We start from the raw sequence: 27,934 nt of genomic DNA, 5'->3' as shown, positions 1-27,934 counted from the left end.
TGAATCTGACTGAAGCATTGGAAGGATGCCCACCTACTGCATCCTTGGTATTGTAACTGAACTCAGTGGGTTCACCTCTTGGTCAGAGCAGAGCTGAAAATACAAGCAAAGCAGAAGTAGGTGAAGAAAGTTTTATTTCTTGCAGAAGCAATAGGGAACACCAGGGCTCTCTGCCAGGGCAGAGTCTCCCCAAACAAGGATTTGAGGGGTCCTTTTATTGTGAGATTATAGTACAGTTCATGAATATTCAGTTAAGCCCGAGGCAGGACATCAGGGTTGACAAATAAAAATGGCAAGTTATAGGATATATTGGAATATATGAGGAAGCCATTTGGTGTAAACCTAATTCGGCCTGACCTTGTCTTTCCAAAAGGGCCTGACCAAGGCCTTTGAGCATGCATTGTATATCTGCTTTAGAGATTCCCTATGGCAAGAGCAAAGGTCCTTGAGATAAAGGTGCAACTTCCCTCCCCCTCCCAACTTTGGTGTCTCCTTAAGGATTAAGTATCTTTCCTTAGGCTAGAAACTGATTGCTGTGCTCACCTGTGACTGCCCAGCTTGAGACAATAGACTTGCCTCCTGCTACGCCCACCAAGATAGCAGACCCACTACCTGCTGTGTCCATCAAGTGCTGTGCTGACAGGGCAATCTTGCGACTATTGTGGGAGGGACATTTCAATCATATATGAAACACCTTCTTTGAGGGTATATAACCACCCTGTGTACCCCTACTTCTTTGGAGTGCTCTGTTCCTTTGTGGAAAGACTCTCCCGGGTTATAATCCTAAAATTTCAGCTCAGAATAAACTCACCCAAATTTTCATTTATAGATTGGTTATGGATTATTTTCGTTGACAGGGTTTATTGCCTAGTGTTATGTTCCTTTAAGTCTCATTGGTAGAAGAGACATGCTACTACATACATAGTATGATCCAGAAATGGCTGCCTGGTCCCTCCCAGAGGAGGAGAATTGAAAATATTAATAAGTTGATAATGGAGAAAGTTCACTTCAGAGCAGATCGAGGCGAATACAACTGGCTTCGGCCAGCCTGCTTGTGGGATCCTTCTGTGTTCAGGCTCTTCCTGTAACTTTCCATCTGCAGACACTCAACAGACAATGCTAGTTTTTAACAGATCCTCTGTACCCCTTTCTTTGCCTAGTTCCCTGGTCAGCGTGTCTGTCTGTGTACCTATTTGACAAAACTATGTCAGACTCCAGTTGTCGACAAACATCAAAATGGAGAGAGACTAATCATTGCATATGATGAGGGGACCTTCAGTTGTGTGCTTGTAAAGAAGGATCAGAGTCCCATGAGTCCCCTCCCAGGAGTACCTTTCAATGCAAATATCCCTGCAGAGGACGAATTCTGTCTGGCATTCTGCTCAGACACCTAAACTCAAGGGCTGTCACTCAGACTCAGGAGTTGGAGTGTTTTGAACTGACCAATCAGAGGCGCGGTCGGGGCAGGTGGGTGGGGAGAAGCGCCCCAATCCCCCGGAAGTTCCTGCTTGGGACGCGCTGAGGACCGCATCTCCCGCCATTAAAGCCTCCTTGTGGTTCAGAGCCCTGTTCTGTCGAGTCGTGACCTGTAGAGACCGCAGTGTCCTAGGAAGGACTCGGGGGACCCGGGAGCCCTGGAAATGGTGAGTGTGCGGGCCTGGGGCGGAGGACGCGGGAGGAGGGGCTGGTGGGACGCGGCGGGGCGGGCCCGGCCTCCCGCGGTCCCCTCTGTGGTCTGCCGCCACGAGTCCGCGGTGGCGCTCCTCGGTCCTCAGGCCTCTCCGGCCGCAGCGTGGTGGCGGGGCCGGCAGCCGGGCCCCGGGCGTCCTGTGGTCCCTGCGCGCGGCGACTTGGGCCGGAGCGTCTCTGGGCCGCTGTGCGCCCGCAGCCCCGCGTGTCCCAGACGGTGCGGGGCCCGCGGGAGGGTCCTCAGGACAGTCGGGCCTCGGTCTCCGGGGTCCGCGCCCGGAGGGGCTGCGGTCTGTGGGGTTCCGAGGGCCTCTTTTCTGCCGAGGGGTCACCCGTTTTCTTCTCCATTTTCCGTACATTTGAGGAGCAGAGTCTCAAATCCCCGACCCTGTCCCGCGCGTGCAGGTCTTCCCAGGGCTGGGAACAAATGCTTGAATCTCCAGGGCCTCGCCGAATTCCCAAATGCCCACTTCCTGCCTCCGATTCACAGCATTATCATCAAGTATTTGTCCTTCTTGTTGGAATTGAAACAGATTGAACATTTTAATTGGTTATCGTTTTCTCACAGTCCGCGGATTCCTGTTTTAAAAAGATTTGTGTGTGGATATTTTCCATGAGTGAAAAGCAGCCTCTCACCGCCTGGAACTACGTTGCATGATATCCTCCTGCGTCTCCCCAGGATCTTTCTGGGCGCAGACATCCTGTGGGAACTCCTCTGGGGCCAGGTTCCTCTTCAGAAAACACCCGGGATGATCTGTCCTGTCAGCACTGTCCCCATCTGCGTTAGTCACCTTTGGAAGTTTTATTCACTTTATTTTACTCTCAGTTTTTCAGTGAGTAAATATTTATTTAATCAACACGCAACACGATGTACAAGATTTCCAAAGAGGCACGAAAGAGGTGAATTTCAGGAAAAGTAAAATATTCCAGTTTTACATGGCCTGCACTCAATTCTTGTTTCACTCTTTTCCTCCCATGGTGGGTCGTAATATTCTGAGGTATGTTCTTTTATTTTGGGTGAGATAAAATGGATTTCCACAGCTTAGACTTGCAGACCTCCAGTGATCAGGTAGGGTTCATAGTTTATAAATATTTCCTGTTTTGGAAATAATGTGATATCTTGTTTTTCCAGAATGCAGTATATTTTTGTGGGGTTTCTCGTTGATTTAGCAAATTGCTATACCATTTTGTTCCCTCATTTCCACCTAAAGAGTGGTTTGAGTGTGTTCGCTGGATGGTTTAAACACTGGTTTTGTGTATTTAAAATATCAGTGTTGGTGAAAAAACACTCCAGTGGGGGCAGAGGCCTGAGGGCAGTGAGTCTAAGCTAAGGCCCCCCTGGGCCTGCAGAGGGAAGGCCTTGAAGGCCCAGTTGTCCTTCCTGGGGAGCCTCCCCCTGCAGGTGTCCTACTGCTCACACCCCCATGGAAGGAGCCTTGATCCTGAGAGGAGCTGCAGAGCCCTGGAAAGCTGGGGGTGCATGTGCCCATGGGGTGGAGAGTGATGCCCTTCTGAGGTTGTCGCTGTGGTTGCCTTGGTCCTGTTTCTAGACACAGTTGGAGTTTTGCATGCACAGTGTGGGTGCACGCAGGGAGTAATTTGTTTACACTGAGAAAGTCTGTGAGAGTCAGGAGCTCTGTGTCCCGGATTAGGGCCCATTAATCCAGGGGTCCATTTGGGTCAGAACCTTAAACTGGATCCAGCTGAGTTTCCTCACTGTGAGAAGGGAGCCTGAGAGAGGGAGCATGTGCACTGTTCCCTGGGGAGAGGAGGGTGTGTGGGGCTCCCAGAGCTCCTTCCTGTGGCTGCTCAGGTGCCCTCCCCTCCTTCTCCAGGGACTGACCCCCTCCAGGGCTCTGTCTCCACCAGGAGAGTCAGGAACATGGAACCTTCTGACTGTGGCTTTCCTTCTGTCCTGTGGGAAGCAGGCTGCTCATCTGAGCTGGTTCCAGTGTTTGTGTTTCTTCCCTTTGGATTCCTTTATCGATGGACTAGTGCAGCCCTTTGGCTCTCGTTTCCCTTAGCACTTGGGCCCTGAGATAGTAAGTTGATTGAGGAATTTGATGTGAGGAAAGCAAGAAAATTTTTTCCTTTTTTCGGTCGCTTTTATCTATGTGGGTGTCTCTAGAGAACACAGAAATTTAAAAGGCTAAAGCAATTGAAATTCTGTTTTAATCAATTTGAGAAAAACTTCTGGAAGCTTATGTAAATCTTTGAAAATCTAATACAGTTAAGGGCTTAAACTTAAACCCTGATTGCCTTATAATAGGCTGTTATTCTTGAAAATAGCCCAGTGTGAGCTATAGAGGAAGGACAAACTAGGATGCCACATGTCCTTTGAGTTACAGATTTGAAAATTTAATTTTGTATGGTTTACACTTTTCTCAAAGTTAGTCTTTAAAGGAATTAAATCTTAGAATGTCGTCCTATCTACAAGAGTTAAAATTAAAGGACGCAAATTTATTTAAAATAAATCTGTAAGGTAGTGTGGGGACCTGAAATTGGCTACCCCAAGATATGTCTCTTTGGCATCAGGATTATTTGAGGCTGATTGCTTTTGATAAACTGGGACAGGCAAGGAGGCTCTGAGGAATGGAACTTGCCCTTGGTTAGGACTCGTTTACATTTGTAAGGTAAATCTCTATCTGTAAAAGGTGCCTCCCTCTCTGTACCAGGAAGAAGAAAGGAGATGACCTTCTCTCTAGAAACTCTTAATCAATACCAAAGGCAAGGACTAAAATCTGCATTTTATTGTACTAGTCTGGTAACCTCCTGTAACTGACTTCCCTCCCCCTCTCAACGTTGGCATTTCTTAAGGATTAAGCATCTTTCCTTAGGCTAGGAACTGATTGCTGCACTCACCTGTACAGCCCAGCTCCAGACAATAGGCTTGCCTCAGGCTAAGCCCTCTGAGACAGCAGACCACTACCTGAAGTGTCCATCAAGCGCTGTGCCAACAGGGCAATCTTGTGACTATTGTGGGAGGGACATTTCAATCACATTTGAAACACCCTGTTTGGGGGTATATAACCACTATGTGCACCCCACTTCTTCGGTGCCCTTTCTTCCGTGGAGAAGAAACGCCGCGGGCCATGGTTCCTCATAAAGCTTTGTTTAATTTTCTCTTGCTATTCTGTCTCATGTGAATTTAATTCGTTCTCCGGCCAGACGAACCCACATTTGGGAAGAGGAAATGTCTTCCTCCCCTACAGTAACAAAGATACAACCTATCCTGGTCCTCTCCAGCCCTGTTACTCTGGTCACCCCAAATGCACAGTTTTGATCATTTTTGAGCCCCTGTTAGTGTTTCTTTATATAAATCAGTCAAGAATGCATATTTTTCTTACCCACTTTGTCCTTGTAGTGAGCAGTCAGACTCTACATTTTTGGTGACTGCTCACAGCTTAAGCCCCACCCATGCTCTTCCCCTTGTGCTCCCACCTGGACAAACTGAGGAGGAAGCCTGGGTGCTGTCTCCTCTGGAGTAGGCAGGAGATTCCCACCACCCCAGCCCCTACCTGTGTGCAGAGCTCTTACCCCGGCCCCACTCCCAGGCCTAGTGAACCCCCAGGCCAGGCTCCATTCCTTGCTTTCGTGAGCCCTGTGAGAGCTGCTGGAGAGGCTGGCCCTGCCCTCCCCTCAGACCTCTATGATGTGAGTCCTAAGCCTTGTCCTGCCATCTGTGTGTGTGCGCCACCCTGGCCTGCGTCGCAACAAGGGAACCACCCCTCTGCAGGTGACCATTATAGTTGGCACCCTCAGCCTCATGTCCAGACATGACCCCAACCCTGGGTCTGTCTTCTCTTGCTGTGACTTGCTCCCCTGCTGTGCTGCCTGGTGGCGGCATGCACTGTTGTCTCCTGCTTGCTGGGGACAATCTTGTGCCACAAGCACAGCTTTATTTCCTGCTTCCTAATGTTTGTCCCTTTTATTTCCTTTTTGTGTCTAATTGCCTTAACTGAGAATTCCAGTACAGCTTGACTCAGAGTGTTGGGAGGGGACATCCTTGTCTTCTTGATGTTACCAGACAGCATCTAGTTCTTTGAGTGTGGTCCACTATGATTAAACGAGAGTCCAGTAGATGTGGAGGTCGGTGTGGGCAGAGAGGAAGCATTCCTAGTCTGATGTTCTGCTCTCATTCTCTAGTGAGCCTGTGTCCCTGGGCCTGACCTTCTGTGGTATTGTAAGGGAGATATTTGTTGTTTGTCCTCAGTTCCTAGTGAAAACCTCTTGATGCCCTTGGATTTCTTGAGTGAGAAGGGTGATAGAGTGTCTTTTGTTTTAATGAGACAACTCTTGGCCAGCTCCTAGGTGCCTTCAGATTGGGGATTGGACACCAGAAACATCAAGCCTTGATTAAATTCTTGGAACTTTCAGTCCCAGCTCCCAGCGTCTGTGGAGAGGTGCGGGGCTGGAGACTGAGTTAATCACCAACGACCGGTGATTTAATAAATAGTGCCCATGTAATGCAGCCTCCATCTGAACTCTTACAGACAGAATTCAGAGGCTTTCTGAGCTGGTGACCACATCAGGTGCTGGGGGAATGGAGTGTCCAGAGAGGATGTGGAATCTCTGTAGCCTCCTCCACCTCCCCTCCTCTCAGCCATGTTTACATTTCCAGGAGATGTTATGGACACCGGGGTAAAATGTGGCAGTTTTTGTTCCCTTAAACACAATGGAAATGCAAGCTTGTTCCCTTTTGTTTCTACTAATTTGTGTTTACTTAGCAGTGTAGAGATTATGTTATTTCATAATTATTAGTATGTCATTTGATTCCCTGTCCCCATCTTTCCTCCCATGATGCCAATGAAGGAACTTAGGCACGTGGTCTCACTCAAATTCACATACCTCATAACAGTAGAATCTCTTCGTTCCAAGGCATAATGGGTGCCCTTCTCCTGGGCAATGTCAAAGTTTCAAACTCACAGAACACCACAAATTTTGTATAGTTAATGCAATTTAACAATATGGCATCAGTTTCCAAACAGGACTCACAGGGCAAAATGGTGTTCCACTTGTGTGCCATTCTGGACAAGGGAAATGCATAGGAAGCAGAAACAGATCTATTTCTAAGGATGAGGGGGTTCAGTACAATGGGCAGCATGAGCGTGTTCTCTGGCCTCAAGGAGTGTTCACCATCCTGATGGTGGTGTAACTGTACATTCAGGAGAACTCACCACTGCTCTCTGTATGTGAATATACTGAGAACAATTAATAGAAAACAACACAGATGTTCACGTGCTAGGAGAATGTGAAACTCTCCTGAAGTTTGCTACATGTGCAACACTTCCTTCCACCACCTTGGGTTCCTTCTTCAGAAGGAGTGGAAGGACTGGGAAGAAGGACATGGGCCACTATGGACTGTTCCTGGTACCCAGTCTGAATTAGAAAACCCCTCTAGGGCTACACCTGCCCTTGTGTCATTCACATAACTGATGAGAAAGTGATGGGGCTCCCGGCCTCCATCTTTGAGTTGACAGCAGGTTTCCTGGGTCATATCCTGGGAATGCGGTGACCTGAAACGTAAAACTGCACCTGACACATCTCCACGTGGGATCTGCCTGGGCGCATCCTCGTTGGACCCTTGGGCATCGTCATCATGTATCCCAGAGCAGGTCTTGAGACCGTTTCCAGGTATTACGTTTCCCATTTGAAGCCCAATTGTTGTCTCTTTGCTGGGAAACATGTTTTGATGCAACATGTGTCCCACTCTGGAAGTTTTCTGTTGTGTTGACCTTAAAATTGAAAAAGTCAGTGGTTTTACCAGGGAAATGTGTTTACTTGGTACTAGCAGAGGAAATAGAATTCAGGACCTGCAAATTATGGTGAGCCATAGGCGGGGAGGGAGAAGAGAACAAAGGAGCTTGGTTTCATAGAGGACAGGAGGGAGCTGGGAGGGGCTGTTCCCAACAGAAGTCCCTTGAAGGAGGAGGAGAGATCAGGGTACTGACAGTGGCCGAGTGTGGTGGCTTCTCATTGGCTGGTCTGTTGCTGGGCAAGGAGAAATTCTTCATCCCTCTTTCTGAGGTCTGTAAAGTAAGGGGTTTCCTGTTGGGGAATGGGAGGGACACTTCTTTGGGGTCTGCAATGTATGGCGAGTCCTAATGGGTGGGTGTTAACCCTTCAGGTCTCCCGACTCCATTTATTTATTTATTTTATTTTTTTGAGGCAAATTAGCCGTGAGCTGACATCCACTCCAGTCTTCCTCTTTTTGCCGAGGAAGGCTGGCCCTGAGCTCACATCCATGCCCATCTTCCCCTACTTTATATGTGGGACGCATGCCACAGCATGGCTTGCCAAGTGGTGCATAGGTCTGCAGCCGGATCTGAACCGGTGAGCCCGGGGCCTCCAAAGTGGAGTGTGTGAACTTAACGGCTACACCACCAGGCTGGCCCCTTCCTGGCTCCATTGTAAATGAGATTTCCCATATTTTCACATTTGTAATTCTACGTTGACTGTGAGGTGAGGCAGTGGCAGCACCCAGAGCCCATGTCCTGAGGCACAGCCCCCCGGAACACAAGACTCCCCACTGTCACATACACAACGGTGGCCAGAGAGTCTAAGGATCTTTGTTGGGCAGCTCTTGTCTTAGCAATGGGTTTGCAATGTCTTCAAGAGCTGAGGAGAGGTTTTCTGATCATGTTCTCATTTACCTTTCCTCCTAACCAAGGAGGCATGGCCCTGTGAAAGGAAGCGACTCCGAAGTCCTGAGTGCCTACTGGTAGGTCCTTGCCGACTCAGTGATGTAAATGGAGGGGCGTCAACCAGTGGGACGTCTTCCTTGTGAAAGTTAGGGGCACAGTTACATAATGTAAGAGGCATTGCCCAGTTATGCACTGCCATCCAGCAGATTCTGACATGTGCTACAACTGATCTATACACTTCCAAAATGGTGGAAATGTACGTTTCATGATATCTGTATATCACCACAATTTAAAGTAAAAGTTTTAAGGCAACAGAGTGAAAACAAAACTCACAGAATGGAAGAAAATGTTGGAAACCATATGTCTCATAAGGAAGTGGTATGAAAAATATCTAAATACCTCTTGCAACTTAGTTTTAAAAAGTCAAATAACTCTATTTAAATGTGTCAAAGGATCTCAATATGTTCTTTTTCAAAGTAGATGGAGACGTGGTCAAGAGCATATGAACATATGCTGGACATTGTTAGTCATCAAGGAAATGCAAATGAGAACCCCAGTTAGATAAGGCTTCACAACCACTAGGATAGCCACAGTCAAGAAGGAAAATAATAACAAGTTTTCTTGGGGATATATTTACAACTTTGAACTCTCATACATGGGTGGTAAGAATACAACATGGTGTAGTTAATGTGGGAAAAGGTCTGGGATTTCCTCAAATATACAACATAAAATTCCATATGATCCATCATTGCCAACTCTAGGTACCTACTGTGTGTGTGTGTGTGTGTGTGTGTGTGTGTGTGTGTGTGTATGTATGTCTGTGTGTGGTAAGACTTAAGACACTGACTTAGCAAATTTCAGGTATACAAATTATATGTGTATATCAAATCATCATGATTTTATCTTTAAATATAGACAATTTTATCAGTCAATTATATCTCAGTAAAGCTGGGGGCAGTGGAACAGTTTCTAGATGCATTGCATATTTACATGAGGATTTAGTGTGTTCCTTATGACAGTGACAGTAGGAATCAATTGCCTTAGGCATAGTGCTTAACATTTTCGAGGTCTCTAGGGACTTGGGTAAAAACTGATCTAAAATAAATTTCCTCCTACTGTAAAATGTACAGCTGACTTTAATGACCATGTGTCACACCCTGTGGTTAGACTGTTACCAGACAAAGATGCGGTTCTCCCAACCGATGCACATAAAAAGCCAATTATTCCAGCATCAGCCTTTGGGGAAAGAAAACAGCTTATCCTCCGACAATCTGTAAGGAGACAGGAGGCACATGCTGTCAGATCTGCATTGCCGATTCAGGATTTGGGGAAAATTTCAGAGGGTGAGGGAACAGGCTGGCCTGTGGAAATGCTGCCGGGGCAGGTGTGCATTGGAGGCATTTAGCGTTTATGGTAGGTTTGAAACATGACGAGGTTTTAAGCAGTTAGGGCAAGGTGTGGATGGGTTTCAACAGCAGGTCGTCCTACACGATGGACCCCTCACCTCTGATGAGAGTGTGACTTTCAAGTCCTGGTCGTGTCCCCCTCCTTTAGTTCCATGGGGAGGACAGTGGTGGGTTCTGATGTCGTTTCAGGTCAAGATTTCTTGTGGACATGGGCTGACGTCATGCTTTGTAGTTTTCTGAAAACCAGCTCTTGGTCACTGTGTTGATAAGAGATGGGTCATTTCATGCTGGTCCAAGTGGCCCATAGTCACAAGACTGAAGAGTCCCTGTACCCAGGGTAGGGCTGTGGGATTCCAACTTCACACCAGAGCCAAGTGCTCAGGGATCCTTTATCTTAAGCACCAAATGAGTGGGGATGGGGAAGGCGTGGGTGGAGGGCTCCACTAGCAAGATTCAAAGATTAAACTGGAGCCTGGCTCTTTGTGACAAATGGTGAAGTCCTATTTAAATGTCTCCGATTCTATACAAGGGGCATAATTCCATGATTGGCCCTGAAGCCTTACCCCAAGCCCTTGAGCCCTAAAGCCCATAAGACCCTCTTGTTTCAGTGTGCCCTTGCCTGGGCCACCCCAGTGTTTTAGACTTATTGCTCCCTTTGGAAACTCAGTCAGGAATTTTCTGTGCACACCTGTGCCCATGTGTTCCTAAAGAGCCTGGTGAAAAGAGTAGAGGCAGCCCCAGGGCAGGAGAAAGTTGTGTGTAAATGCAGATGTGCCAGTGAGTCAGGTTCCAGCCAGCAGCCTAGGCGGGTTCCTTGGAGCCCTGTGGCTTCCCCTGCACTGTCACTCATCCATGAGAGGGTGGGGCCTTCCTGACTGTCCAATCAGGGGAGCCCCTGGGGCAGGTGGTTGGGGTGATGCAGTGTATCCACTTGGAGCTCCTTTCTTGTTCCTGTCCTGCTTGGGGTAGATTGTCTCGTGCCCTGAATGGTCCCTGGTGGCTCTGCCACCCTGTCTGTCCTACTGTGAGCTGCACTGGCCATGGGAGCCATGAGAAGGACTCAGGGACACCGAGGAGACCCAGAAATGATGAGTGTGCTGCCCTGGGGGGAGGAGGGACTCGTTGGCACTGGCCACAGCAGTTGCCAGCTTGCCCGTGGACAATTCTGGAGTCTGGGCCCCCGAGCCACATGGGGGCTGAGTCGGCAGCCCGGATCCTGAGCATCCTGTCTGTCACTGCATGTGGTGACTTCGGCCCCAGAGTCGCTCTCTGCACACTTCTCTACCCACAGCCTCTGTCTCCACATTTTGTGCTTTGACTCCAGGGATGGCCATTAGGGACAGTTGTGACTCAGTCTCCAGGAGTCTGTGGGCTGTGCAGGGCCTCCTTTCTCCCGGCGGGGCTTCCGTTTTCTCCTGCGTTTCCACATATTTGGGGAGCAGCCTCTCAAATCCCCTATCCTCTACCCCAGCCTGGCCCTACGCACCACTGGCAGGAAGTCCTTGACTTTTCCGGTCCCTCCCCCCCCCCCGCCCCCAGTTCCCAAAGCCCACTTCTTGTCTCTGGTTAACGGCCTGATTCGCAACTATTCATCCGGCCTGGGGTATTTCAAACTGACCCCATATTTTAACTGTGGATCATTTTTTCCTTGAGCCCTAGGTGGTTCTTTTTAAAAGATATGTTTCTTTGGATGTCTTACATTAGAATACGGCAGAAAATACCCGTATGAACTACATTGTATGAAATCCTTGTGCCTCTCGCCACAGGATGTTTCTGGACACAGATGTCCTTTGGGAAGTCGTTTAGTTGGAGCTTCCACTTAAGAAACTTTCCTGGGTGTTGTGTCCTTTTGGCATTGCTGCTGCCTTTGTTTGTGACCTTGCAAAGATTGATTCCTTATTGATTTCTCCATTGTTCACTAATGGTAAATATATTTAATCAATAGAGGTTGGAAGACAGTATGAGATAGTTACAAACGGGCAACAGAGAGGTGAATTTCAGAAAGAAATCAAATATTCCTGTTACATTCCATTCGTTATGAATATCTCTTTCACTTTTTCTTCCCCTGAACGCATATAGTAAGTTTCCTGAGGGCTGTTCCTTCCTTTTGGGTGTTTTCAAATGAAATGTCAGGGCTCAGACTTGCAGACGACAAGTGTTCAAGTGTGGTTCCTTGCCCTGGAAATAGTTCACTACTATCTTATTTTCTGAAAGGAATAGGTATTTTTGGTTTTTCCTTGAAGTAGTCCAAGTGCCTTATAATTTTCTGCCCTATTTTCTATGGAAAGGCTGGGCTTAAGTGATTTTGCTGGATTCTTGAAACACTTGGTTTGTTTCGTTTAAAATAACGTGATGTTCCAAAGCACCTGGGGATGCTGAGGCCTGCAGTGAAAGGGACAAGCTGAGGCCCCCTTGGGCCTGCAGAGGGAAGGCCTTGCAGGCCCAGTTGTCCTTCCTGGGGAGCCTCCCCCTGCAGGTGTCTTACTGCTCACACCCCCATGGAAGGAGCCTTTATCCTGAGAGGAGCTGCAGACCCCTGGAAAGCTGGGGGTGCACATGCTCATGGGGTGGGGAGTGATGCCTTGTCTGAGGTTGTGGTTGTGGTTCCTTAGGCCTAAACATTTTAGACATTGTTTGAGTTTTGCACCCACACTGTAGGTGCACTGAGAGTATAATCTGTGCATTGTGAGAAAGGCTGTGAAGATCAGGTATTCCGTCCTGTGGACAAAGGTTCATGAATTTGGAGTTCATGTGGGTCAGAAGCTTAAACTGCATGCGACTGAGACTTTCCTCACTTATGAGAGTGGGAGCCTGGGGGTGGCAGTGCCTCCATGCTCACAGGAGAGGGAGGGTGTGTGGGGCTCCCAGAGTGCATCCCTGTGGCTGCTCAGGTGTCCCCACCCTCCTTCACCAGGGACTGACCCTCTCCAGGGGATCTGTCTCCACTGGGAGAGTTTACACCTCAAGTGTGTGAATAGGGTCCCTTTCTGAGTGTCGGTCTCCTTCTGAACTGCAGGCCAGCAGGCTGCTTCTATGAGGTGATTGGAATATTCCTGTTTCTGTCCTCAGATTCTTTTATCAGTTGAAGATTGCAATCCTCTGATTCTAGTTTCGATTTGCACTTGGGGTTTAAAACTGTACTTTCAGAGATATGATGTGAGCAAGGCAAGAAAATTCTGGAAACAAACATTTTTTCCATTTAAACAAGAGAACGTCAAGATGTGAGATGGGTGTATTGCAGTACTCAGGTGCATTTTCCATGTTTAGGTCAGTTTTGTGTGTCCTTGTCCCTAGAGAACTGTGACATTTAAAACGCTGTACTATTCCTGAGACAAATGAATTGCATTCATTTTCTTATTTATGTGAGTGTGTGAGAGGAAGATTGTCCCTGAGCTACTGTCTGTGCCCATCTTCCTCCGTTTTATGTGGGATGCTGCCAGTTCATGGCTTGATGAGCAGTGGTCGCTCCACACCTGGGATCCAAACATGCGAACCCCAGGGCACTGAAGCAGAGCAAAGCGAACTTAAGCACTATGCCGCCGGGCCAGCCCTGAATTCTGTTTTAATAGATTTGGGAAAAGGCAGTTGAATTTCTGTTTTCATTGATCTGAGAAATCAGGTCGAAGCTTGTGTAAATCTTTGGAATTCCTATTTTACTCAGGGCTTAATTGCAAACCCCGGAGGTATTATAATATGCTACTCTTTCCTAAAAATGTTCCCGGGGTAAATATAGTGGAGGCAGAAACCAAAAGCCCCTTGTCTTTGTTGTTAGAAAGAGATTGGTAAATTTTTTATGGTTTACAGTTTTATGTCCATTAGTGTTTAAAGGATTGACTGTTAGAATGGTTTCCTATGTAGAAATGTTAAAACTGAAAGTTATTTAAAAATGGTGGTCAAACATAGGAAAATATGGCATATATAAATCTCTCCTTATTTTATTTTGTGTTTTTGAGGAAGATGCGCCCTGAGCTAAGATCTGTGCTCGTCTTCCTCTATTTTATATGTGGGACGCCTGCCTCAGCCTGGCGTGGTAAGAGGTGCGAAGGTTCACGACCAGGATCCAAACTGGTGAAGCCCAGGCCTCTGAAGCAGAGCACATGCCCTTAACCACTAGCACTGGGCCAGCCCGTGTCTCCGCTTATTTTAAGTAAATAGTACGTGGGAAGGTTTAAAAAATTCGTAAGAGAGGAAACTGACTGAAGGAGACTCCCTTCCTGCAGTCCTGCCCCACTCCTCTGCTCTGACTCCAGCCTCCCTACATGACCACTTTTGCTCACTGCTTCACCATCCTGTTAGTGTTTCTTTCTTTCTTTTTTTTTATTAAGGTTATAAAAGTTAACCTCCTTGTGAAATTACAGTTGTACATTATTATTAGTCATGTTGTAGGTACACCACTTCACCCCTAGTGCCCTCCCCCCACGCCCCTTTCCCCTGGCAACCACCGATCAGTTCTCTTTGTCCATATGTTAACTACCACCTATGAGTGGAGTCATACAGAGTTCATCTTTCTCTGTCTGGCTTATTTGACTCAACACAATACTCTCAAGGTCTATCCATGTTGTTGTGAATGGGACAACTTTGTCCTTTTTTATGGCTGAGTAGTATTCCATTGCGTGTATATATATATATATATATATATATATATATATATATACACCACAACTTCTTTATCCATCATCAGTTGCTGGGCACTTAGGTTGGTTCCATGACTTGGCTATTGTGAATAATGCTGCAGTGCAGATAGGCGTGCATAGAGCTTCTGAAATTGCTGATTTCGGGTTCTTAGGATATATACCCGGTAGTGGGATGGCTGGGTCTTAAGGTATTTCTATTCTTAACTTTTTGAGGAATCTCCATACTGTTTTCCATAGTGGCTGCACCAGTTTGCATCCCCACCAATAGTGTATGAGGGTTCCCTTTTCTCCACAGCCTCTCCAACATTTGTCACTCTTGGTTTTGGATATTTTTGCCATTCTAACAGGTGTAAGGTGATATCTTAGTGTAGTTTTGATTTGCATTTCTCTGATGATTAGCGATGATGAGCACCTTTTCATGTGTCTATTGGCCATCCGTATATCTTCTTTGGAGAAATGTCTGTTCATGTCCCCTGCCCATTTTGTAATTGGGTTATTTAATTTTTTATTGTTGAGTTGTGTTAGTTCTTTGTGTATTATGGAGAACTTGTGAATATTTTTTCCCACTTAGTGGGCTGTTTTTTTTTTTGTTTCAATCCTGTTTTCCCTTGCCTTGAAGAAGCTCTTTAGCCTGATGAAGTCCCATTTGTTTATTCTTTCTATTGTTTCCCTCATGTGAGGGGTTATGGTGTCCGAAAAGATTCTTTTGAAGCTGATGTCAAAGAGTGTGCTGCCGATATTCTCTTCCAGCAGACTTATTGTTTCAGGCCTAATCTTTAGGTCTTTGATCCATTTTGAGTTTGTTTTAGTAAATGGTGAAAAAGAATGGTTGGTTTTCATTCTTTTACATTTGGCTGTCCAGTTTTCCCAACACCATTTGTTGGAGAGACTTTCTTTTCTCCATTGTAGGCCCTCAGCTCCTTTGTCAAAGATTTGCTGTCCATAGATGTGTGGTTTTATTTCTGGGCTTTCAATTCTGTTCCAATGCTCTGTGGACCTGTTTTTGTACCAGTACCATGCTGTTTTGATTACTGTGGCTTTGTGGTATGTTTTGAAGTCAGGGATTGTGATGCCTCCAGCTTTGTTCTTATTTCTGAGGATTGCTTTAGCAATTCAGGGTCTTTCGTTGCCCCATATGAAGTTTAGGATTCTTTGTTCAATTTCTGTAAAGAATGGCATTGGAATTCTGATTGGGATAGCATTGAATCTGTAGATTACTTTAGGTAGTATGGACATTTTAACTATGTTTATTCTTCCAATCCATGTACATGGAATGTCTTTCCATCTCTTTATGTCGACGATTTCTTTCAAGAAGGTCTTGTAGTTTTCATTATATAGATCTTTCACTTCCTTGATTAAATTTATCCCAAGGTATTTTATTCTTTTTGTCGCGATCGTGAATGGGATTGAGTTCTTGAGATCTTTTTCTGTTAGTTCATTGTTAGCATATAGAAATGCTACTGATTTATGTATGTTGATTTTATACCCTGCAACTTTGCTGTAGTTGTTGATTGTTTCTAGTAGTTTTTATATGGATTCTTTGGGGTTTTCTATATATAAGATCATGTCGTCTGCAAACAGCGAGAGTTTTACTTCTTCGTTGCCTGTTTGGATTCCTTTTATTTCTTTTTCCTGCCGAATTGCTCTGGCCAACACCTCCAGTACTATGTTGAATAAGAGTGGTGAAAGTGGGCACCCTTGTCTTGTTCCTGTTCTGAGAGGGATGGATTTCAGTTTTTGTCCATTGAGTATGATGTTGGCTGTGGGTTTGTCATATATGGTTTTTATTATGTTGAGGTACTTTCCTTCTATACCCATTTTATTGAGGGTTTTTATCATAAATGGATGTTGGATCTTGTTGAATGCTTTCTCTGCATCTATTGAGATGATCATGTGGTTTTTGTGTCTCATATTGTTAATGTAGTGTATCACGTTGATTGACTTGCGGATGTTGAACCATCCCTGTGTCCCTGGTATAAATTCAACTTGGTCATGGTGTATAATCTTTTTGATATATTGCTGTGTTCTGTTTGCCAAAATTTTGTTGAGGATTTTTGCATCTATATTCATCAGTGATATCGGCCTGTAGTTTTCCTTCTTTGTGTTGTCCTTGTCAGGTTTGGGGATAAGGGTGATGTTGGCTTCATAGAATGTATTAGGGAGTGCTCCATCTTCCTCTGTTTTCTGGAACAGTTTGAGAAGGATAGGTATTAAGTCTTCTTTGAATGTTTGGTAGAATTCTCCAGAGAAGCTGTCTGGTCCTGGACTCTTATTTTTGGGGAGGTTTTTGATTACTGTTTCTATTTCTTTACTTGTGATTGGTCTATTCAGATTCTCTTATTTCTTCCTGATTCAGTTTGAGTAGGTTGTATGAGTCTAGGAATTCATCCATTCCTTCTAGGTTGTTCAATTTGTTGGCATATAGTTTTTCATAGTATTCTCTTATGATCCTTTGTATTTCTTTGGTATCTGTTGTGATTTCTCCTCTCTCGTTACTAATTTTATTTATTTGAGATTTCTCTCTCTTTTTTTTAGTGAGTCTGGCTAAGGGTTTGTCGATTTTGTTAATTTTTTCGAAGAACCAACTCTTTGTTTCATTGATTCTTTCTACTGTCTTTTTTGTTTCAATATCATTTATTTCTGCTCTAATTTTTATTATTTTCCTCCTTCTACTGACTTTGGGGTTTGTTTGTTCATCTTCTTCTAATCCCATGAGGTGTCGTTTGAGGTTGTTCATGTAAGATTTTTCTTGCTTATTGAGGTGACCCTTATTGCAATGAATTTCCTCTTAGGACTACCTTTGCTGCGTCCCAAATAATTTGGTACAGTGTGTTTTCATTTTCATTTGTCTTCTGACAATATTTGGTTTCTTCTTTAATTTCTTCAATAATCCATTGTTTGTTCAGTAGCACGTTGTTTAGTCTCCACATTTTTTGCCCTTTCCCAGCTTTATTCTTGTAGTTGATTTCTAGTTTCATAGCATTGTGATCAGAAAAGATGCTTGATGTTATTTCAACCCTCTTGAACTTATTGATGCTTGCTTTGTTAGCCAAGATATGGTCTATCCTTGAGAATGTTCCATGCGTGCTTGAGAAGAATGTGTAACCTGCTGTTTTTGGATGAAGTGTCCTATATATATCTATTAGGTCCATCTGATCTAATTTTTCATTTAATTCTATAATTTCCTTGTTGATTTTCTGTCTGGATGATCTGTCCATTGGTGTTAATGGGATGTTGAGGTCCCCTACTATTATTGTATTGCTGTTGATGGCTACTTTTAGTTTTGTTAAGAGTTTCTTCATGAATTTTGGTGCTCCTGTGTTAGGTGCGTATATATTTATGACTGTTATGTCATCTTGGTGAAGCGTCCCTTTTATCATTGTATACTGCCCCTCTTTGTCTTTCGTTACCTGTTTTGCTTTGAATTCTACTTTGTCTGATATAAGTATGGCAACACCTGCTTTCTTTTGTTCATTATTGGCTTGGAGTATTGTCTTCCACCCCTTCACTCTGAGTCTGTGTTTGTCTTTGGGGCTGAGGTGTGTTTCCTGGAGGCAGCATATTGTTGGATCTTGTTCTTTGATCCATCCTGCCACTCTGTGACTTTTGATTGGAGAATTCAATCCATTCACGTTTAGTGTGATTATTGAAACTTGGGGGCCTACTATTGCAATTTTATCACTTGCTTTACAGGTCTTTTGCATTTTGTCCTGATGGAGAGCTGTTACTTTGTGTTATTGTCCTTCTGCTTGTCTCCTTTGTTCTACATTTTGTAACCCCTTTCCTTATTTCGATTTTTCAGGAATGAGTTTCTTCCTGAGCAATTCTTGAAGAGGAGGTTTTGTGGTGATGAACTCCCTTAACTTTTGTTTATCTTGGAAAGTTTTTATTTCTCCATCGTATTTGAAGGATATTTTTGCTGGGTAGAGTATTCTTGGCTGCAAGTTTCTATCCTTCAGAGTTTTGAATATTTCATTCCAATCTCTTCTAGCCTGTAACGTCTCTCCTGAGAAATCTGCTGATAGCCTTATCGGGTTTCCTTTGTAAGTTATTTTCTTCTGCCTGGCTGCCCTTAGTATTTTCTCTTTGTCGTTGACTTTTGCTAGTTTCACTACTGTATGTCTTGGGGTTGGTCTTCTTGTATTAATAAAGTTTGGAGATCTATTGGCTTCTGTGACATGAAGTTCCATCTCTCTTCTCAAGTTTGGAAAGTTCTCAGCTATTATTTCTTTGAACAGGCCTTCTGCCCCCTTCTCCTTCTCTTCTCCCTCTGGTATACCTATAATCCTTATGTTGCATCTCCTCATTGAGTCGGATAATTCTGAGAGAGTTTCTTCATTTCTTTAGTCTTAATTCTCTCTCCTCCTCTGCCTGCAGCATTTCTATATTCCTATCCTCCAAATTGCTAGTTCTGTCCTCCATATTATCGACCCTACTCTTCAGAGAGTCCAGATTTTTCTTAATCTACTCCATTGTGTTCTTCATCTCCAGTATTTCTAATTGGTTCTTCCTTATGGTATCAAGCTCTTTTGTGACATAGCTCCTGAACTCATTGAGTTGTCTATCTGAATTCTCTTTTAGGTCATTGAGTTTTTTCATAATGGCAGTTTTGAAATCATTGTCATTTAGGTTGTAGATTTCATTGTCTTTGAGATTGTTTTCTGGATGCTTATGATTTTCCTTCTGTTCTGGAGATTTAATATATTTTTTCATACTGCTTGATGGCGTGGGTTTGTGCCTCCGCGTAGAGAGAGAGTTTAGTCGCTGCTTCCACTTGTTGCGACTGGTGTGTGTGTGGGGGCAGCTGTTTAAAGACTGCCCCAACCAGGAACCCTGTCAGCTGTTACTGACTGGGTCAGGACCCCTCCTCGTAGTCACAGTGGTCCTGCGGGGTCCCTTGTGGGTTGTGGGGGCAATTGCAAGGGGGCCTCAGGCTGCTGGTGCCTACTGCTGCAGCCCACCTAGACGTGCTCCCTCATTGTGGTCTGCAGCAGTGTTGTGGGCTTTCCCATCAGCCAGGAGCAGGATCACCTATAATCTCCGATTTGTCCCTAACAGAGCCCACCAGATCACACTTGTCCACTTAAGTCCCAGCAGAGCTATGGGTATCTTCTGCAGTCTGTCATTAGCTCACTTAGCTGTGCTGCTTTTGCCCCAGGGCCTTCCTGCCTGCGATTGCCAGTTGGGACCTTTCCACTAATGCTGTGCAGAGGCTTTCACTGAGGCTGCTGTAAGAACCTGGAGTTCCCGCCTGGGCTACGTAGTTGTTTCACCGGAGCTGTACTCTGCCCCACTTTACTCTCATGGGATCTCTGGGAGCCCCTTGCCTCGTCTGGGACATGGCCAGAGTCCGTAGGCCTGGTGGTGGCTTGTAATCTGCTGCCTTGTGGGGCATTCTGCTCTAGGGAGCTTCCTGGTGTTCTGAATGCTGTACGGGGCCGCCCTGTCTATGGCGAACAGAGGCCCTCCCTGCTGGGGGGGTGTGGGACCCTGGAGCAAACCCCTGGGGCGCCGAGCCAGCTGTTGGAGCTTCACCCAGTCCCCAGGCGCATCCATGGGAAGTCCGGGCACCCCCTGTACTGACCCGTGCGCAGGAGACCATGAGCCCAGCAGCATCTTGTGGCCTGGAGCCGCCTCGGGGGATCCGCCCACCGGGAGCTTTCCTTTTTCTTGGATTCTGGGCATAGCCTCCCTGTCCATGGCGAGCAGAGGCTTTCCCTGCCGGGGAGATGCGGAACCCCAGAGCCTTCCCCACACCGCAGAGCCAGTTGCTGGAGCTCAAAACGTGTCCCCAAGCACTTCTACGGGAAGTCAGGGTGCCCCCTGTACCGAGCCGTGCGCCAGAGACCGTGAGCTCAGTGGCAGTTTGCGGTCTGGTGCTGTGCCGGGCCCGCCAGAGGCTTCTCTTTGTTCTGGCTTCTGGGTGGGGCCTCCCTGCTAATGCTATGGTGGAGTCTGTTGGAAGAGAGCCTCCTGCAGGAACTAGGCTGTCCAGGGGTCGGGGGTTGGGGGTCGGAGAGTTTTCACCTATTTCCACCTCCTCCCGGCGGGAAAGTCTGTCCGCATTCCGATGTGTAGTAGCAGGAGACTTTTAGGCGTCTTGAGATGCTATCTGGATATCCTTTGTTAACCGGTGAATGTCCAATTAGTTGTAGATTCGACGGGGGAGAGAAAAGAAGGCCTCTCACTCTGCCATCTTGGTCCTGCCCCCTGTTAGTGTTTCTTTATATAAAAACAACTAGGCGCGAATGCCTATTTGTGTCCCCCAAGTTTGTTCTTGTAATGAATGGGAGGGTTTGCTACTGATGATGTTTGATGACTGAACACTTAAGCCTCGCCCTCTGTTTTCCCCTGGGCCTTCTTACCTGGACATGTTGATGAGAAAGCCTGGAGGCTCCTGCACTGTGGGCTGCTGCTTGCTGGGCAGCCCCTCCTGGGTGCGGGGCTGCCCTGTGTTGCACTGTTGACCCCACCAAGCCTGGGTTGTAACTGCGGAGAACTCCAAGTTGTCAGTTTTGGAAATTCCTGTCCTCTGAGAGCAGGAGTCTGGGAATCAGGCCTTCCTTAATGTGATCTTCTGTCAGTGTCTTGGGTGAGACCTGTGTGTGTGTTGAGAGTGAAGGTGAGAGTGAGGCTGGAGTTGCCTTGACATTAGGGGGAGTGTGCAGTTATGAGGATGATTGTACCCTGATACTGAGCTGAGCCCATCCGATGGTCACTCCTTCAAGAGCAATTCTTTCAGAGAGAAAGAAGGGCCAGGAAAGTGCAGCCAGTGGGAAGCAAGATTCCAGGGGGCTCCCCTGGGCCCCTAAGTCACTCTGCTGCACTTAGGGGCAGAGATTGCAACAAAGACCCTGACTCTCTGGGTTATAGTGGACAACACCCCTGTCTGACTTTGTCAGAGCAAAGGGATTGGTTCAAAGCAACTTAAGCCCAGGCACTTGAACTCTATAAAGCAACCAGTTGTCTTGCCCCTTTGTGGGAAAAGAACTCTGGAAATCTCTTGACTCAGAGATCCCCAAAATAGAAGTCAGAGTCACACTTGTATGTACACTAATAGGTCTACAATAGCAGGACACTCGTCAACCACCTTGGGGTTCTGCCACTCCTGATAGTGACCATGGCGCTTCTCAGAGGATCCAGTGCTGTGCTCCCCAACAAGGCATTCGATGGAAGTTTCCCCTCCCCTGTGGGTCTCAGGCTCCTAGAGCACCAGACTGGCTTCCTGAGATCAGTTGAAGTCATGGCACAACTAGAAGGACCTACGACTAGAATATACAACCATGTATTGGGGGCTTTTGGGAGAAGAAGAAAAACAGATTGGCAACAGATGTTAGCTCAGGGCCCATCTTGAAAAAAGAATAACTTGAAGTCAGTTGAATGGGAGATGTCATGTTTCAGTAAAAAAGGGGTGAATTGTAATGAATCTGTCTTTATCATTTTTTTAAAAGAGCAACGGTTTTAAGTTTACAGAAAAATTGATTAGAATTGACAGTTTCCACATAACCCTTCTCTCGGCATCCGCACCGTTTGCACTTTTTCACATCGGGTATCACTGTGGTACGTTTCTTAGAATTTCCAAGCCCATATGGACGCATTACAGTTCACAGTGCACATTAGCACTGACTCTGTGTGTTACACACTGTGTGGGTTTTGGCAAATGTGTAATGACGTGTCCCCATCATTTCTGTGTCGTAGAGTGTAGTATCGCTTCCCTGAAACTCCCCTGTTCTCCACCCATGGACTCATCCCTCCCTCCAGCCCCCCAAATCCTTCACACGTAGAGATCTTTGTAGTGCCTCATACTTTTGTCTTCTTGAGAATGTGATACACTTGGAATCATACACTACATAGCCTTGTTACATTGGCTTCTTTACTTAATAATAGACTTTTAAGGTCCCTTCATGTGTTTTCATGGCTTGATTGGTACCTCACTTCTTTTTATCATTGGACGGTGTTTCATTGTTTGGATGCACCACTGATTGACTGTTCGATACTTGAAGGACATGTTGTTGGAAATTCTAACTCTTGCCAATTATGAGTAAAGTGCTTCTAAACATCCTTATGGGGCCAGTCCAGTGGCGCAGCAGGTAAGTTCGCACGGTCCGGGGTTCGCTTGTTCAGATCCTGGGTGCAGACGTGGCACTGCTTGGCAAGCCATGCTGTGGCAGGTGTCCCAAATATAAAGTAGAGGAAGATGGGCATGGATGTTAGCTCAGGGCCAGGCTTCCCCAGCAAAAAGAGGAGGATTGGAATTTTTTAACTCACAGCTAATCTTCCTGGAAACAAACAAACAAACCAACAAAACACATTCTTATGTAGGTTTTGTGCTAACATAAGGTTTCAACTCATTTGGCAAAATACCACGGAGCGTGATTGCTGGCTGTTACTCTATGTAGTGACAGTGTATTTTATTCTGAAAGGAGGTTCCTGTCTTCCAGTGTGGGTGTTCCAAATCCCGTTTCCACCCGCGATGAGCTAGGATTCCCTGTGGCTTTGGATCTTCACCGATATTTGCTGTTTGGAATATTTTGAATTTTACCCTTTTAATAAGTGTTTTGTGATCCCCATTGTTTTCGCAGTTTCCTAATGACATTTCGTGTGGAACATGTTTCATATTGCTTATTTCCCATCTAGATCTCTTCTTCAGTGAGCTGTCTGCAGATCTTTTGCCCATTTCTTAATTGCTTGTTTTTCCTCTGTTACGGTTTAAGACTTCTTTGCATATTTCAGATACCCGTCATTTATCCAACAGTATTTTACACAGATTTTCTCTTACTCTGAATTGTGTTGATCTTCTCTTTACACCATCTTTCTCAGAGTAGGAGTTTTTCCTTTTAATTAAGTAAAATTTCTCGTTTTCTTTTGTGGACCTTGCCTTTTGGTTTTCTATGTGAAAATTCATCAGCAAAGACAATGTCATCCAGATTTTCTTCTGTGTCCTCTTGTAGGAGTTTATTCCTTTGGCATTTTACATTCAGATGTGTGGTGTGTTTTGACTTTGTTCTCATGAAAAGTGTGAGGCCTGTGACTACATTTGTTTTGTGTGTCTGTATTTGCACGGGCATATCCATTATTTCTACCACTGTTTGTTTAAAATACGTTCTTTTTCATTGGAATCTCCTTTCCTTCTTTGTCAAGGCTCCGTTGACTCTATTCATGTGGGTCTAGAAGGAAAGCAGTTAACTCCCACATCCTGCAAACTTGCTATGCTCTCATTAATGCCAGGAGTCATTTCTGTCATTGTGAATTCTTCCAGTTGTTGCATGGAAACAATCATTATCATATGCAACAAATGCCATGAATTTAGCTACAGGATTTGTGAAGATGTTCTTTCTCAAGAAGTGGAGGGGCTGACCTGGTGGCACAGCGGTTAAGTTTGCACGTTCTGCTTCTGCAGCCCGGGGTTCCCCATTTTGGATCCCGGGTGCAGACATGGCACTGCTTCGCGAGCCATCCCGTGGTAGGCATCCCACATACAAAGTGGAGGAAGATGGGCACAGATGTTAGCTCAGGGCAGTCTGCCTTAGCAAAAGAGCAGGATTCACAGCAAGTGTTAAATCAGGGCTAATCTTCCTCAAAAAAACAAAAAAAAGTTTCCCTCTATTACTAGTGTATCATAAATGGATGTTGCATTTTATCAAGTCTTATTTTATATTCCTTTCCCCTCCGATACTGGTGATTTCTGTCTTCCCTCTTCTCTTTGTTATGTTGACTAGATATTTATCAACTTTATTGGTCTTGTGAAACAGGCAGCTTATTTCTTTTCATTTTCTCCATTGATTTTGCACAATGATGTTCATTTCCTTCCTAATTTTTTTTTTTTTTGAGGAAGATTAGCCCTGAGCTTACTACTGCCAATCCTCTTTTTGCTGAGGAAGACTGGCCCTGAGCTAACATCTGTGCCCATCTTCCTGTACTTTATGCGTGGGACGCCTACCACAGCATGGCACAGATGAGCATTGTGTACAGTAGAAAGCGAGTTTGTGATGATCATAACATAGAATAAATGGTTGGAGATAACAGAATCCCATGTTACTTTCGTAGAATTGGCGTATAGATACCCAGTGCTATCAGCCTTATGCATCCTGCCCTATACACATTTATGGTGTTTTAGGACTCATTGACCATTGAGGACGTGGCTGTGAACTTCACCCCAGAGGAGTGGGCTTTACTGGATCCTTCACAGAAGAAACTCTACAGAGATGTGATGTGGGAAACCTTCAGGCACCTGGCCTCAGTAGGTAAGAACGAGGACATTCCTTCACTGCATCAATGAGAGAACAAGTGCTGCTTGCCCATCAAGAGTGTTCTAAGGGCCTGGCCTGGTGGCGAGGTGGTTAAGTTCACACATTCCACTTCGGTGGCCTGGGGTTCGCCAGTTCAGATCCCAGGTGTGGAGATTCCACCGCTTGGCAAGTCATGCTGAGGTAGACGTCCCACTTACAAAGTAGAGGGAGATGGGCTCGGATGTTAGCTGAGGGCTAATCTTCCTCACCAAAGACAAAAAGAGTGTTGTGAGATGTAGAAGGTGGAAAGAGCAGGTTACTAAATACAGTAGACATGGCCATAGATTATCAAATACTTAGAATCTACAACTGTTTTCTATAATTTCTAATATTTGGAATAAACTTTCTGGGTCTGCGTTTCAGGAATAACGTGGGAAGATCATGATATTAAAGATCAGTGCAAAGACAATGGGACAAAACTACGGTGAGTGACACGGTAGAAATCTCTGTCTCATGTACGATTACTTGTACGTTAAGAAATTTTTTTTAAAACAGAGAAAACAAATAATGCTTGCTTCAAATTTAGATATTCTTAGAACATTTTCACCAAGTATACTTTCTGAAATGTGATGTAGAGGTTCACTTTTTGCACTTAGAAATAGTATTAGTGAACCCTGTCTATGAATATCACTGTTTGGATAATAACAAGGGTGAAGTCCACTTGCAGAAAATTCAGTATATTTCATTTCAGAGAATTCAGAGAAGGAAGAAAACATGAACATTCCCTATAAATCATAATAAACGTAAAATCCTTAATATAGAAATGACTAACAATGTGCTTCTCGTTTGTACAGAAAGCATATGGTAGGGAGACTCTGTCAAAGTGAAGGGGGTGGTCAGTGTGGAGAAAACTTCAGCCTTCTTCCAAATCTCAGACGGAACAAGCAAACTACAGGAGCTAAACCATGGGGATGCAGCTCATGTGGAAGAGCCTTCACGCATCATTCATTGCTGAAAATGCACATTAGACATCACACTGAACATAAAACATATGACTATCAAAAATATGAAGAGAAGCCATATAAATGTAAGGAATGTGGGAAAGACTTCACTTATCTCACTTTACTTCAAACACATGAAATAACTCACGCTGGAGAGAGACCCTATGAATGTAAAAAATGTGGTGAAGCGTTTACTTCTTACAGTTCTCTTCGAATACATGGAAGAATTCATACTGGAGAGAAACGCTTTGAATGTAAGAAATGCAGTAAAGCATTTACTTCCTCCAGTTGTCTTCAAATACATGTAAGAACTCACGGTGGAGAGAAGCCCTTTAAATGTAACATATGTGGTAAAGCCTTCATTTCTACCATTTGTCTCTCAACACATGGAAGAACTCACACTGGAGGGAAACCCTACAATTGTAAAAAAGGCGGTAAATCATTCAGTTTTTCCAGTTCTCTTCAAACACATGGAAGAAGTCATACTGAAGAGAAACCCTACACATGTAAAAAATGCAATAAAGCATTCACTTCTTCAAGTTCTCTTCGAATACATGAAAGAACTCACACTGGAGAGAAGCCGTTTAAATGTAAAATATGTGGTAAAGCCTTCATTTCTACCTTTTGTCTCTCATCACATGGAAGAACTCACACTGGAGGGAAAGCTTACAAATGTAAAAAATGTGGTAAAGCCTTTACTTCTTCCAGTTATCTTCGAGTACATGGAAGAATTCATACTGGAGAGAAACCCTATGAATGTAAGAAATGCAATAAAGCATTCACTTCTTCCACCTATCTTCGAATACATGAACGAATTCACACTGGAGAAAAGCCATTTAAATGTAAAATATGTGGTAAAGACTTCATTTCTACCAATTGTCTCTCAACACATGAAAGAACTCACACTGGAGGGAAACCCTACGAATGTGAAAAATGTGGTAAATCATTCTCTTCTTCCCGATCTCTTCGACTCCATGAAAGAACTCACACTGGAGAGAAACCCTTTCAATGTGAAATATGTGGTAAAGCGTTCAGTTATACCAGTTATCTTTCAAGACATAAAAGAACTCACACAGGAGCAAAACCCTACAAATGTGAAAAATGCAGTAAAGCATTCACTTCTTCCAGGTATCTTCAAATACATGGAAGAATTCATACTGGAGAGAAACCCTATGAATGTAAAAGGTGCAGTAAAGCGTTCACTTTTTCCGGTTGTCTTCGAATACATGAACGAACTCACACTGGCGAAAAGCCCTTTAAATGTAAAATATGTGGTAAAGCCTTCATTTCTACCAATTGTCTCTCAACACATGAAAGAACTCACACTGGAGGGAAACACTATAAATGTGAAAAATGCGGTAAAGCATTCACTTCTTCCAGTTATCTTCAAATTCATGGAAGATTTCATACTGGAGAGAAACCCTACGAATGTAAAACATGCAATATAGCATTCACTTCTTCCATTTATCTTCAAAGACATGAAAGAACTCACACCGGAGAGAAACCCTTTCAATGTGAAATATGTGGTAAAGCGTTCAGTTATACCAGTTATCTTTCGAAACATAAAAGAACTCATACTGCAGAGAAACCCTATGAATGTAAAAGATGCGGTAAAGCATTCACTTCTTCCAGTTATCTTCCAATACATGAAAGAACTCACACTGGAGAGAAACCATTTGAATGTAAACAGTGCAGTAAAGCATTCACTTTTTCCAAATCTCTTCGAGTCCATGAAAGAACTCACACTGCAGAGAAACGCTCTGAAAGTAAAATATGCAATAAAGTCTTCACTGCTTCCAGTTCTCTTCAGGTCCATGAAAGAAGTCACAGTGGAGAGAAAGCCTCATGAATGTCAGGAAAGTGAGACAGGCTTTACTTCTCATGCAACCTTTTGAGGATATGCACAAATGCACACGAGAGGATAATCCATGTAGACATAAACAAGTTGGGAAAGACTTTTGTCATCCCAGTTCTTCCTGAAGGCATGAAAGGACTCACTTGATAAAAACGTCTTGAATGTAAACAGCATGAGAAAGACTTCAATTGGCCTACATCCTTCTATGTGAAACTCCCACCAAAAAGAAATGTAAATGTAAGTCATGTGAGAAAGCTTCATGGAAATTAATTTGTATATGAGGTTGTGGAAAACTTTCAACATGAAAGAGTTGTTGTAAAATAAATAGATTGTATCTATCAAGCCTTTCTTAAAGTGCCACTTTGGACTGTGCATTTCTATTAATTTACTTCAGAAATGAATATTGAGGGGCTGGTCCCGTGGCCGAGTGGTTAAGTTCGCGTGCTCTGCTGCAGGCGGCCCATTGTTCCATTGGT

General features: G+C 44.7%; 4 protein-coding genes across 10 annotated transcripts in view; 3 read left to right on the top strand and 1 right to left on the bottom strand.

Moving 5' to 3' along the window:
- The window catches only part of LOC103544955 (zinc finger protein 709-like), a 381,325-nt gene that overhangs the window by 106,311 nt on the left and 247,080 nt on the right, over positions 1-27,934 (bottom strand). The gene's annotated exons all lie outside the window — the stretch shown is intronic.
- LOC103542064 (zinc finger protein 709-like) lies at positions 6-27,800 on the top strand. 2 transcript variants are annotated; one of them, XM_070625380.1, is made up of 4 exons: positions 6-116; positions 24,491-24,617; positions 25,026-25,086; positions 25,457-27,800. In XM_070625380.1, exons 2-4 carry the CDS (start codon positions 24,584-24,586, stop codon positions 27,450-27,452), a joined length of 2,091 nt encoding a protein of 696 aa, XP_070481481.1. In that variant the 5' UTR covers positions 6-116; positions 24,491-24,583; the 3' UTR covers positions 27,453-27,800. The 2 variants fall into 2 exon arrangements, with proteins under 2 accessions (XP_070481481.1, XP_070481479.1); XM_070625378.1 differs by lacking the exon at positions 6-116 and adding an exon at positions 1,515-1,643.
- Positions 1,512-27,934, top strand: part of LOC103564867 (zinc finger protein 709-like) — a 308,739-nt gene continuing 282,316 nt past the window's right edge. The window contains exon 1 of the mRNA XM_070625441.1: positions 1,512-1,643. Within this exon, the coding sequence (XP_070481542.1) occupies positions 1,641-1,643 (3 nt within the window). The 5' untranslated portion in view covers positions 1,512-1,640. The remainder of the gene's footprint in view (positions 1,644-27,934) is intronic.
- LOC103545992 (zinc finger protein 709-like) overlaps positions 1,517-27,934 on the top strand; it is a 515,885-nt gene continuing 489,467 nt past the window's right edge. The window contains exon 1 of the mRNA XM_070625410.1: positions 1,517-1,643. The gene's annotated coding sequence lies outside the window, so the exon portion shown is untranslated. The remainder of the gene's footprint in view (positions 1,644-27,934) is intronic.

This window comes from Equus przewalskii, chromosome 6, assembly GCF_037783145.1.
Source record: "Equus przewalskii isolate Varuska chromosome 6, EquPr2, whole genome shotgun sequence".
Classification (NCBI taxonomy): Eukaryota; Metazoa; Chordata; class Mammalia; order Perissodactyla; family Equidae; genus Equus; species Equus przewalskii.
Note: the sequence above shows the minus strand (reverse complement) of the source record. Positions and strands in the feature narration are given on the sequence as shown.

Excerpts from the sequence above, each read along its gene's own strand:
- LOC103542064 (XM_070625378.1), top strand. Across the intron at positions 24,618-25,025 it reads CAGGCACCTGGCCTCAGTAG|GAATAACGTGGGAAGATCAT; the intron begins GTAAGAACGAGG and ends TCTGCGTTTCAG. Across the intron at positions 25,087-25,456 it reads GACAATGGGACAAAACTACG|AAAGCATATGGTAGGGAGAC; the intron begins GTGAGTGACACG and ends TCGTTTGTACAG.